At 45.1% G+C, this 13,500-nt stretch overlaps 1 protein-coding gene across 9 annotated transcripts in view; it reads left to right on the top strand.

Moving 5' to 3' along the window:
• LOC144140711 (kynurenine aminotransferase-like) overlaps positions 1-13,288 on the top strand; it is a 70,020-nt gene extending 56,732 nt beyond the window's left edge. For 4 of the 9 annotated variants that reach the window (XM_077672324.1, XM_077672321.1, XM_077672322.1 and 1 more), the window contains exons 11-14: positions 5,027-5,100; positions 6,279-6,365; positions 6,672-6,818; positions 12,990-13,276. In XM_077672324.1, coding sequence (XP_077528450.1) covers positions 5,027-5,100; positions 6,279-6,365; positions 6,672-6,794 — 284 coding nt within the window. In that variant the 3' untranslated portion in view covers positions 6,795-6,818; positions 12,990-13,276. Of the gene's footprint in view, positions 1-5,026; positions 5,101-6,278; positions 6,366-6,671; positions 6,819-12,989 lie in introns of all 9 variants that reach the window. The other 5 variants (XM_077672319.1, XM_077672316.1, XM_077672317.1 and 2 more) reach the window with 5 other exon arrangements.
• Positions 13,289-13,500: the final 212 nt, after the last annotated feature.

Below are 13,500 nucleotides of genomic sequence, written 5' to 3'. Positions count from 1 at the left end.
CGCTTGAACCCGGTCTTTCGGCCGAGAGTTGTCCCCTCAAACCAGCTGAACCGAGAGACGATCATTCTGCCGCTAACCAGCACGATGGTTCCTAGGTTGGCAACTTGGAGGAAGCGGTGCGCTCGATTATTCGGTTGCCCCAGCCGAGCTCCACTCATGGTGCAGCCACAGTGCAGCAATAGTGCAGCCACGGTGCCGCTTCGGAGCAGAGATATATATAGTGATTCGGCAAGTCGGCATGCATACACTCCGGTGGCGTGGACCGCAACGGAGGGGTTTCCCGCACTGCTGCAAACAAGCATAATGGCATTACTTCATGTGTGTCGCTTGTAGAAAACTAGCGATTGACGTTCGGCCACTCGTGACAAGATGCACAAACGAGAGTATTCTTTTCTGCGCTCGCGGCGAATCGTTTTATTACTGTGCGGCCTTATATTTAGGGCTACTGCAGTGGAGTAGCGCTAGCCAAAACTGCATCAGCGTAAGTTTAAACAACTTGCCGTTTGGGATTTTCGCAGCAGGTTTCTCTCTCTCTCTCTCTCTCTCTCTGTCTGTCTTTTTTTTTTTTTTTTTTTTTTTTTTTTCCATTTCGCGTGACGGTATTGAAAATAAAGCCCCTTCATATTGCTCTTATCCACCGCCTGGGTGGCCGGAAATGTGGTGCTGATGTCGGCAATGAAAAGCGGCTCGGGTGGAATTTGGAAGAAAAGGGGATCTCATGCCGTGCGTTGCTGAAAAGGGCTGAAAACATTATTTCATCAGGGCAGGCTTTATTAGCAGAAGGCAACTCTGCCTTTAGCCACACCGTCTCCGAGCTGAATGAACTTAATAAGAAGGCAAGCAAGAAGCAGTAGTATGGTGTGATGTGTGTGAAGTGCAATATTTTCTGTCTAAATATTGTCGAGCCGGACCCTTCGAGCTGGATGAACTGAACGAAACGGCAACTAAGAAGCAACAAATCAGTGCAATATGTTTGAGATAGTGAAATATTTTTATTGTAAATAAAATGGGCACCCTTTTGGTATCAGTAAGTTTTTGTAATGATTGCTTGGTGTTTTTTTTTAAGTTAAAGAAACGCTTGTCATCTGCTTCACTTGCAGCGGTGTCTAAAGGCTGTGGGGGCACACATTTTTGGTGCTTTAGTTACCAGCTTCAGAGTCTACAACTGTGGGGAAGTAATTAGCGTTGCCTGAATGATTGCCAGCCTTCTTTATCTCCAGATAAATGGAGCTGCAACATAAGTTTTGTGCTGCTCCCAAGCTGCTCCAAAATCAAGCTCTGATACAATAGTGCTCCAAAATAACATTTTTTCAACTCCAAAAATTGCTCCAATAGTTCGAATGGCTGGATCACCCCTGGATTCCAGCACACGTTTAAAATTCCGAAGTGGCAATCCGTGGCTTCTACTACATTGCACCTTAACCCTTTAGCCACCAACCCAGAGCTGTACTCGTCACACGAGTTTGTACCAATATTGTGAACGACGAGTCACACTCGTCCGGCTCGATTTTTTGCTCCTTCCGCTGCCAAAGACGTATCACGGTTGTCAATTGCTTCACTTGCAATTTCCAACCCTAGATGGCGGCAGTTACTTACGAAAAACCGCATTTCGTGCCTTTCGCACATGTTTTTTTATAAGCCTGGCAACAGCCATTTCATAATGGCGCTTCGCAAGAAGGATGGTGGTGGCGGCGGCGCTCCAAGAAAAAGAGGTGCTTCTTGGAGCAGTACAGAAAGCAGCGTTAGTGATGACATGGAATTTGTGTCCGACAGCGACTCGGACGTTGACTTTACCCTGGATATTGCTTCAGATGACGACGAGAGTGGACATTGGCACGGCATGCATAGCATCCACTGAGGGAAAACCGTCCTCAACAGCAGTTTTTTCTTTTTTAATTTCTGTGCTAATACTAAACAGAAATCAATGATGTAATATATTTTCAGAATCAGAATTCCGTGGAAGAAATTATGACTACTTAAGTTAAAGTGGTGGTTAAAGGAGCCATGAAGACAAAACACACGTTTGGTTCATTCAAAAGACGGCCTCGTTAGAATAATACTGACACCAGTTTTAACGTCAACTTCGCTCAAATAAGCTATATAATTAGGAAAAAAGGGAATGGCCATGCGACCCACTCGCTCATTTCTTGCAATGAAACCTATGATGTCATACCAGCCTGCTCTGCGATTGGCGGAGGCCGGCAAAAGCAAACACAAATTAGGCTGAGCTTATAAGCTTGCAGAACGAGCTATTTGCACTTAAATTTAGGGCACATTCTTTTTAAAGCAATAACAATGGTGGGACAAACAATGGAAGTTACGAAAGCACATGTAAACATAGAAGTACTGATGTGTACTGCTGTTGGTACTGCGCACACTATGCTTGGTTTAGATGCACAGCGGGGCTTTGGGGTTGTCTCAGGTGACGCTGGCCGATTGATACAAGTGACGGTGTCTTTTGGGACCATAATTGTTGAGCGAGCGCCATGTTTCGCGAAACGATTATTTTCTCCATAAACAAAAACAAGCCAGGTTTAAATACAGTCACAAACAAACCAAAGGCACAAAACGGCTTACCGCGGGTGGTGGTGCCATCTAGGTTCAGTAATGTAAAGAAACGTGCGCAGTAGGGTACCTCGATTCCAGCGCCGCCGTACAGTGTGGAGACACCCTTAGAATGGTCCCGTGCCGCCGCAAATGGGTCAACGTGCTCAACGCGTTGTTCTTTTCGTTTCCCATGAGACCCAGCAACGCGAAACAGATAAGATGATTCAAACTTCGCCAGTAAACCACGCTGCGGTGATAATTTTAGCGCGGTTTTGATACAATGACTTGCTTCGGCGGCGAGCGAGTGACCCAAAATGGCGGTGCCAGCATATATGTCTCCACCCTCTACGGCGGACGCGTGAATCAAGGCACCCTAGGCTGCAGAGCGGTCGGTTCCTGTGATGTCATTGCAGACCACGAAAACACACGATTTAGCAGGAAAATAAAAATTTTAACTTGCATTGATTAATTTCTCAGTGAATAAAGCATCGTTTATATCCAGACAAGCGCTGGGGGCACTATAAAACACGAAATCTTTTGAATAAAACAGGCTTGTATTTTTTCTTCGTGGCTCCTTTAAAGAGTTAAAGTCCATATGTAGCTTTGCCACGCAAAACCCAAATTAGAATTTTTTATGTGAATTTCGAATACTACCTCCAAGTTTGTCCAGATGCAACTCAATCCGAGTTCTTCACTGGCTTACTTTTGTTTCTTGTTTGCCTTCCGTCTGTGCTGCTTTCTTTTCTGGGTGACTGTTTCTTTTTGGGGCGAGGGGGAAGGAGGGGGTGGCAGGTTACTTTGTGCTTTGGTGTTAGCCGTGGTGGAGCGGCAGCTGCATCACACACGGTAGGGTGAAAGAGTTGTTTCAGAAAGGAAAAGGAGAGGTGGGGAAGATGAGCACCTCATTTGCTTAATGTGCTCCAAGCCAATAGAAGTGAACAGGGGCAGATCCAGGATTTTTCTGAGAGGGGGGTCAGCTCCTATCAGTGATGATGATGATGATGAGCAGGAGGAGGAGGAGGAGCCTTATTTATTCACTGAAGTTTCGGGGATGCAAAAACACAAGAAATACAACAAGTCATCAATTCACCTTTTTTTGCAACCTGAGTGGTCATCTTCATGGAGGTTAAAATTCAAAAATTAAGGGAGGGGTCAGGACATCCGGACCCCCCCTCTGGATCCGCCAATGGAAGTGAACTGTAAGTAATAGTTGCAAGAAATGTAACCATGGTTTCATGATGCCAAACGAGACACAGAGACAAATGATGGGAGGAAGTACTAGTAGTCAAAGCAGCTATTGAAACAACTTGGGAAGAACAAATATTGATTGATTGATTCTTGGGGTTTAACGCGCCAACACAACGCAGGCGATGAGGCACGCCATAGTGGAGGGCTCCGGATTAATTTTGACCACCTGGGGATCGTTAATGTGCGCCGAAATCTCGTACACACGGCCGTTTTTGCTTTTCGCCTCCATCAGAAAAGCGGCTGCCGTGGTCGGAAATCGAACCCGCGACCTCGTGCTCAGCAGCGCAACGCCCTAGTCACTGAGCCACCGCGGCGGGTGGAAGAACAAATATGAAGTTACATTTCTTTGCTTGTGCACTGATTATGATTTCAGTGGGTAAGTCGCTTGTTGGCATTCCTCATTGTATTTCAAACATTTCAATGTTACAGCGGATGTGTGTATCTGATCCCCACAACTAGACATTTACTCATTATGGGGAAACACTGCGTGCTTCCATTGTGCAGTCAGTATAAAAAGTAAGTGGAGTGCATGATCATCAACAAAACTACAGTGGCAATCCTCTACTTCCCGAGGAATTTAAATTGGGTGAAAATCCACAAAATGATGCAGCAGTTGGCTTTGATGGATTATACTGGGCGTAATTTATGTTTTGCCGACTGTACGTGGATAGGTGTTGTACTATGCCAGCGGTTCTCAACCATGAGTGTATCGGGGACCCTTTCCGGGCTTGCAAAAGTGATGGGGGACCCACGATGGACCATGTTGACCCATGTCATAATTTCCATGAATTTGCACTTGCATCTGTAGTCTCCAGCGTACTTATCAATGGCCGCCTTTTGTGTCTGACGTTTATGCTGATGAGCGTCATTTTGCCAAACAATTTGCTTTTGCCGCTAATAGTCACTCAAACACATACAAGCGGCCTTTTGTATGTCTGGCTTTTCCGCAGAGCTGGCGTGTCGTCCAAAAAGCCAACATTAAACCATGGGCGACGCTACACTAGCTACACCAAAAATTAAACGTCATGTTGCAAAGCCATATTTTTGCATTTCCAACAAGGTCTAGCAAAAAGGAAAAATAAAGGGGGGGGGGGGGGGGGTTAAAAAGTTTCAGGGAGGGTTTCACATACCACTGAAATGGGGGTCTGCAGACCCCCATTTGACAACCACTGTACTATGCGATAATGCTGTAAAATTGTGTTTCTTTTTTTTTTTTCTTTCTCCCTTCCAGCTGACGTGCTGCAATGCGGAGGTGGCAGCAGTCTTGAGTCAGGAACTTTTGCAGAATGGCTTCTTAAAGAAAAGGTTGGTCTTTTTGTTGTTGTTGTTGTCGTTGTTGTCGTCGTCATCAACATTATCAGCATTATTATTGCTGTTGTTGCAGCTGTTCATAAAATAACAATCGCACATTTTCATTCACCTAAAAAAAAACTAAAAAAAAGCTGCAAAACAAGGTCATAGGATTTCTTTCTGTCTCATTTACAGGCATATTCATTTTGGTGGTACTTCTGGTAGGCCATTCTTCATGTGCACTGTGTTGTACATTCTAAAAATTTGCCCCACATGTGACTGCCGCCTAATCTGAGTGCAAGAGCAGGAATTGGTTATCAAGAGTAAGTGTACTGCAGAATACGGCTATTTAAACTCATCTAATTCACACTGGTAATAGGGTTCAATCATAGGCATCTGCAATTAAAATCATCCTTATAACTCGAACTCTATCATTCTATAATGGAATTTTGGTCCCCATAGGGTCCTAGTAAAAAGAGTGTACGTACTTTGCTTGCATAGAGGAACTTTGATTGCCAGGCTACCAGGCTTTACACAGAGCAAAATTTCGCAGACATCTTCTCTTGTTGGTGCCTACATGGCCGAGCAGGTGTTTGCTCATGGCACTTGCTCTGTGCCACTGATTTGTGGTAGGCAGACACACGTCATCGCCTACACTGCAGAGATAGCATTGACTCATTGTGTTTGCCTTATGCCATTGATGCAAGGCAACGGAAACATAGCTCAGCTCCGACATAAAAAGGCACCTACATGGCAGAGTTTGCTTGCTGATGGCGTTTGCCTTGTGTCACTGGGGCATAGAAAGTGGAAACAGCTCAGCTCTGACATTAAAGGGAAGCGCAAGTTGTGTCTCGGCTTATGCATGTGCATATATGCCTAGCTCTGGCTTGTATTTTGCGTTTTTTTGTGGTGGGCGATGTAATAGTTCACAGCTAGTAACACCTGCTGCTGGCTCTGTTCATTTATGGTCACAAGTTGCAGCTCTTTAGAATTACATTAATAACAGCCTTTTTTTCTGTTACTTTGCATTTTGCCGTTTTTGTTTGAGTAATTTTCAGTTTTGCACATTCCCCCCTTTTCTTTCTTTGTGTGTGTGTGTATGTGCGTGTGTGTGTACGTGAGAGTGAGTGAGAAAGAGAGAGAGACTCACTTTTGTATGCCCCTTTTTTTGCTTTGTTTTTATATTCCTGCAGAATCTCCTAGGGGTCCCGCTGAATGCATTCTATGGCTCCAACCCGGAACCCAGCTCTGCGCTGAAAGTCAGGTTCTGTTTTATTAAGGTGCGTGGTCATCATAAAGTTTCTGCCTGTGAACACAACTCAAGATTTGGTGAATATATATCGCTGTCTTTTGGGCCACCAGCTAAGGGCAGTCTCACTGTGCATTGGAAAAACAGGCATTTGAAATGTGCACAAGCCTGGTCAAAGAATAGCAACAGTACTTTTTCGTGAGCCTTTCCTGGTGCATGGGGGAAGACTTCCACATTAACAGTGCAAAGGACGTGGCACCTATTTGAATGACTTAGCTGTTCAAGTGCCGTAGGCAGTTGCGAATTAGGTCCTTCACTGGCGCTCTTCAATTTACAGTCTCGGACTCACCGCGGACTCCCCGAGAAGCAGTCCGGCATTCGATTTTCCCATGTATCGCTGTGGCTTCGCGGGAATCCTCGGACTACCCGTGGACTATCCGCGGTGTGTCCGAGACTGTAAATTGAAGAGCCCCACTCTGCTATGGTATGAACCAAAACATTTTTGTCATAATAATGTTCTCCATGTACAACACAAAAGTACATACAGCTTGTCCCAGGAGTGTATGTTGTGTGCAAATGAATTCATTTCCTTAAATTTGGGTTGAAACATGATTACGCTTTTGTCTTTTTTTTTTAACAGGTTCCTTTAGCACTTAGTGGCCCCACACGTATCCTCCTCTATGTAGAAGTGGGTTTGTGTTCAATCTCCATCAGAATGTGCAGCCACCACAATTTGAATTTCCCCACTGTAAGAGCGAGCTCTGTAACAAGGTGCCTAGCTTGTGTATTGTTATTACCATGGTGCATAACACTGATTACTGTTCAGGAAGCGGGCATTTCACTTGTATGTGCGACATTTTGGGGCATAGTCCCAAAGGCTCTAAATTAATAATTACCCTTCCCCTGCATTTTCAAATTTTTAATGAACTTTCTAAGGTTGATATAGATATCTGGTTTTCACTCGAGTGAGCTAGATCACTTCAGTGCCCGATTCACGTGCGGCTTAGAATTTTAAAGGGACACTGAAGTGAGCCGTGACACTGAAGTTAGCCCAATTACTGCGGCAAAATGAAGTATAGAATGGGTAGGTCACGTTTGAAATTTTCTCAGATGGCTTTAACATGAGAAAAGCGCATTTAAAATTGCTTACCCCCTCGCAGCATCCTCCCTGCACTTTTTCCAATGTTGGCTGTGACAACACACTCGCAAGTCTGCATGGCTGAAACAAGTGGATCGCTTGTGTGTTTGACTTGTACAACCTGTGCGTGAACAAACAACAGCTAGGTATTTATTATGAAATGGGCGAAAACAACATGTGTGTGATGGCAGTTGGTATGGGTGCTTTCTCTTTTGCTGCGCAAAGTACAGTTTCATGAACTTTCATGTCAGCTCTAGGAAAAAGAACTCGGCAAATGGGGCAATGCAAGGCATGCTAAATTAGCCTTATTTGTAAACCCTCTCATGCCCTCATGGCATGGTGGTATATCATTCCCGCTTTGCACTAGCTCGCTGGTCCCTTTCCCTGTATTAACAATGCATAAATGTTACTTTGAAAACACACTTTGTAAATATGGGTTCTTGATTGATTGATTGATTGTAGGGTTTAACGCGCCGACGCAACGCAGGCGATGAGGCGCGCCGTAGTGGAGGGCTCCGGATTAATTTTGACCACCTGGGGATCTTTAACGTGCGCCGAAATCTCGTACACACGGGCGTTTTTGCTTTTCGCCTCCATCAGAAAAGCGGCCGCCGCGGCCGGGAATCGAACGCGCGACCTCGTGCTCAGCAGCACAACGCCTTAGCCACTGTGCCACCGCGGCGGGTGTAAATATGGGTTCTGTGAAGGGCACCTCACGCCCAACATAAGCCTATAGAAAGAGTTGAGACCAGAACTGAGGCAAGTGCCTGACGATAAAGGTGGAGGTGTGTAGCTTCGCCAGTGCACAGGGTCAATGCCTCTTTATTGAGAAAGCTCTATCGTGGTTTCTAGGAGTGCGAAGCTGGACAAGATTACCGTTTTTTAAATGGCCTATAGTATAGAAAAGCAAAGGAACATTGCAGGGAAAAAAGATAAACTTTGTGCATCATTTTATTAGAAAACGAGACAATATCAGCAGGCAGCTGAGCTTCCTTATCTTGAGAGTGTTGACTGAGCAGCTTGAGGGCAAGACAATGTTATCAGGACACTTTGTCAGCATGGGAAAAGAGAAGCGGGATGGCGGAACTGGCCCAATGCTAATGCGATAAAGGAGGCTCCCCCAGCGCACCGTCCGCTTACCGTGCAGCCGCACGTCACCAGTGTACTGCGGGAAAGTATGTCGCCGTTAGTATAGAAAGCCAGTGCATTTTCGTGGCGGTAGATCAAGAGTGCCCAAAGTGCAATCCATGGGACGCCGAAGTAGTTCTGATACGTTAAAAAGAATATATTTTGCATGCTTACTATTTGCTGACCATCTCTTGTTTCCAACAGGGCATAATTTCACGTATACGAGTTTATTGAAAGTGCCCATTTGCCCTTTTGAACTTTGAAATACATACTTTGAAAATATTTGAAATTTCTTAATAGTGCTGTTTGAATCAAAACCAAATTGGATATCGAGTTATTCACTTCGATATTCGAAAGTTTCGAATATTCGCACACCTCTAGTTACTATAATAGCATTGTCTTAAAGAAGTATTATTGCAGCACTCTCCTCTGGTGCTATGCTCCCACACAGCACAGTTCGAGTAATCCCCTGCTGCAAGCATTTTGTTAATGTGATCAGTATTAACGGAGTAATCGCGTATCGAAAACAGCACTTGTTTCTTTTCTTCTCTTTCATATCATTTGTGCATGACATCGAAATTAAGGTGCACTGACTAGGGATGACGAATGGACTTATCATGCACGTCTTCCTACACTTGCCGGCTTGCGTCTTCGCTTCACAGGTGTTTTCACTAAAGCTGTTCAGGACGGGGACGCTATCTGTTGTGTTTGCAACCAAGTTCTAAAATTACCGAGGCTGGCACTCGCGAGTCACGGCCTTGAATGCAAGCAGTTTCAGAGGAACTTCTAAACGTAAACTGAAATCAACGTGTGCTATGCTGAGCACTTCAGTTGAACGTTGGGGGTCCTGTGCTTTGCTCCAGGGCTGCCTGAAATGGCATGGCTGTAGCAGTCAGTACATCCATCAGTGGTGCCATGGCTTCCAGTTTCTTAAGCGTGTTGCAGACATGCAGAGTAAAAATGAAAGCAACGGCCAGTTGCCAACAATCTGTGTTTATGGGAGTCTGGTTGCGCAATTCAGAGTTGTGCTCATGGGTCAGCGCAGTAACGAAGTGGAAGGAAGTCGATTGCATTTAAGGTTTCGGTATACAGGTTGCTAGATAAGGTGTTTGGATGCACACGATTGCGACTTGCAAACAAGCTGCTGACCACAGCGGCCTACTCGGTTCCTTTCCACTTTGTGTATGCATGGTCTTGCAACAGTATGTATGATACGGTACACTTAAACAAGAAAGATAAACATAGATGACACCATTTCTGCATGAGTGGGCTGGGGGCAATACTAATTAGTAATTAACAAAAGGGGTTGGAATCGCCACATAACATACTATGCAAGAACATTGCTTGCAGGTTACTGGAAGCTTGAAGGGATCTCTGCTTTGGTGAGAATTCAAAAGAGGTGCAGGAAAGAGATGACAAGCTTCGCATTGTAGTTGTGAGCTTTCTACTGTTTGTAAAAAATCAATATTCTGGTCAGATGACTGTGAGCCTGCAACCTCATGATTGCACAAGATTATTCACCATGCTCACGTTTTTCAGGACAAGTTTAGTCACACTGCATTTCTGTGATATTTAAGCGCAGCATGCACTGCAGTCAACAGCAGCCAACAGCAGCAGTCAACAGCAGTCGGCAACAGCGCATAGCTGCTGCGTCTCGGGAGGTGATCGCGTCATTAGTGAATTCACGACGGTGTGCGCTATACTCTGGCATTCTCTCGTAGTGCGTTGCCACCGGGCAGCATGTCTCGTGCCACTTTGGCATACTGACCTCCCCCTCACACTTTCGCCATACTTTCATCCTCCACTTTGCTGCTCGCTCTATCTTCAGTGGCCTCTTCATTCTCTGTTATCTTGTAATGCATCTCCATTGGTGAGGATGTCTCGCGCCGCCTCGGCATACCGCCCTTCCCCTCACACTTTTGTCACAGTTTCCTCCTCTGCTTTCCTGCTCGCAAATCTTGTCTATCTTCAGTGTCCTCTTCGTTTGCTCGGTTACAGTGAGGCCGACGCTGAGAGACGGTGCAAAACTGCAGGAGCAGGCGCTTAAGTGCTGCACACTAACAAGAACAGAAGTTATGACTCTTGAAATCTGCTCAAGCATGCCTCAAGTGACCAGTGGAAATCAGTGAACTTACTTTGAGAAAAGGGTGGCTATTCTAGCCAGGCAAAAGTGACATCGCAGCCGTCCAAGAAAGTGGGTTGAGTTGCCCGGCTGACCGGCCGCTCAGGTGGAAGTGTGCTCAATCTTAGCTCATGTGGGAGCTAAGATTGAGCCGGCTGGAGTGTCACTTCTGCTTGTGCAGTGTCATCTCCTACGGAGCTATTTTAAAGCTTATAATTGGTTGACTAGGCATTTCATCACCTACCAGTCATGCACCTTTTGCCTTAGTGGTAACTGTATGTTCAGAATAAATTTGGCCAAGGTGAAATTTCACTCCAGTTGGCCTTCAAAATGAAAAAAAAAAAACAAAAAAAAAAACATGTTTCATGATAGCATCATTACCACAATCTCGCAGCATGATCACATGTTTAGCACCATCAACATAGCTGCACTGCTCAGTTTAGATAATCATGTGTTATTTTTTAGATTAATAAGCTTATAATCCCTCGTTTCATGTAGGTTTGCACCCAAAAAAAAAATTAATGTGCAACATGCAAAGTACGTGCTATTGACCGCACTTGCTGTGTTGCTTCATCACATATCAGCTATGAAATAAAATCCTCAACCAAATAAGCATTCTGTAATTCTCCTAGCATCAGTAGTTGACATTTTCCAAAGACAGGTGAAAATATTTTTGTGAACTGAGGAACTTCCTCCAACATTCCGTTTGAAGTTTCAAGTAGTACTACAGTAAAGCCCGCTTATATCGAACAGCGCGAGGATTGTAAAATAGTTCGATATAGCAAAAATTCGATATAGAAAGTGAAGCAAAAAAAAAACTTATACAGTGTGTTGCGACGGTAATTGGAACACTTTAAGAATTTTTCCTGAGCGAACCGCCGCTCTGTTCGCGCTCAAACTTCACACGAAGGTCGCATTCTGTGGTCTATTTTGTTTGACACTGGGAACAACGACGGTACTTACCTGTTTATCCTGAAAAAAAATTAAAAAAATTTTCGCCTATGGGAAAATGGCGGCTTTGGACGTGGTTTGGACGTGAGAGCCCGAAAACCGGGTTTTCTGATCGTCTGTTAGCTCATTTCTAGGTGCATTTTCTGATCGTCTGCTGCACCATTTGGCTGCGTACGTGAATCCCAAACATGCGTTTCACTCTGCAGGTGGTTCCGTCGTTCCACCATCAACTTGCGCTGGCTCGCACGTCCAAATCAGCCGCCATTTTCCCATAGGCGAAAATCATTTTTATTTATTTTCAGAATACACAGGTAAGTACCATCGTTGCTCCCGGCATCAAACAAAATAGACCACACATTGCGACCTTCATGGCAAGTTTGAGCGCGAACAGAGCGGTGGTTCGCTCAGGAAAAATTTTTAAAGTATTCCAATTATCGTCGCAACACCCTGTATGAGAGAAATCTTGCCGACGGAGTCACGAGCTAACGCTGAGCTCTTACCACGCTGCAGTTCACTATTGATACGACACTTTCTCAGAAAGAAAACAATAATTTATTGGGGCGGAAGAACTGCGTGAGTGTAGCCTGCTTCTTTGAGCGCAACGCGTTGCTGGTGACTGCTTGCTCCACGGTATCTAAACAGTCGACACGCACAAGACCGCTGCCCTCAATGGCACTGCAGTATCGCCGTAGCAGGGCCACGACAGCGACGGCTTCGCTCGTGCTCGGAAGCGGTACGGAGTCCTCGGCGTCGTCGACAGAGCGGAGACGAACATGGATACAAGCGAATAACGGCGAACCCAGCGAACCGAGCAAGTGCGCGCAGCGAGTGGCGCGGACTTGACGTTCGGTGACACCGCAGCCCGCAGCGCCTAATGTGGCCTTTCGGCTCCAACAGCATGAATGTGTGGAGCTGGTCCACTCTGCCACGGCCGGTTTGGACGCGCCCGAGCTCGCGCGGGAGTCGCAAGCGACACCCGCACCACCGCTGCGCGCTTATGTATGGCGGGAAAGTCTGCCGTATGCCTAAGGAGAGTTAAAAATCTCGCGCGGGAGAGTTCGATATATCCATTGTAAGCAAAATCGCGTTCGATATAAAAAGTTTTAAATACACGTAATTTTTACCAGAATTATACAAGGGTTCGATATAGGCAATAATTCGATATATCTGTGTTTGATATAAGCGGGCTCTACTGTATTCTGCAAAACTTTAGTGGGCACTATTGTTTTGTGCATATATATTGACTTTTTGCAGTTTTTCAGCCTTTTCTGTGTATGACTGGCCTCTTTTTTTTTTTTTTTTTTTAATCTATGCAGGAAGACTCTACCCTTCAGAAAGCCGCGAAAATCCTGGCTGGAATGTAAAAAGCAGTGCCTTGTCACGCAGAAGACAGCAAGACAAAGGGATGTGCACATGAGGCACGAGCACCGGCTTCACAGTATCCAGCTATTCTATAGTATGCAAGTATCTCCAGCTTAGATAGGCAGCTTGTACTATAGATACCGAAATATAAATAGTTTATTTTGCACAAGCCTCACTGTGTTTTCGTTTTAATTTGTGGCTTAGTTGTTGTGTATATACGTATCCTTTAAGATCCCAGTGCCCTTGCATTTCCTGTGCAATGAGGGCTGTATTTTTGTTTGTAAGTACATTCATATTGTCATGTAGCCAAGGATGACGCAGGGTGCTTGAAGTAATAAAGTTTATTGGAGCCAACTTGTGCTCCGCTTAGTAGTCAACCGAGTGACATGCACAAACAATCTTCGGTGAATTGAATGCCACAGCATTTGTTGTACACGCATTTATCTGTCTCATTTATCTTCACTT

Source organism: Haemaphysalis longicornis, unplaced genomic scaffold (assembly GCF_048455015.1).
Source record: "Haemaphysalis longicornis isolate Haplotype H1 unplaced genomic scaffold, Haemaphysalis longicornis Haplotype H1 scaffold_1, whole genome shotgun sequence".
Taxonomy (NCBI): Eukaryota; Metazoa; Arthropoda; class Arachnida; order Ixodida; family Ixodidae; genus Haemaphysalis; species Haemaphysalis longicornis.
This window is presented reverse-complemented; position numbering and strand designations above follow the sequence as displayed.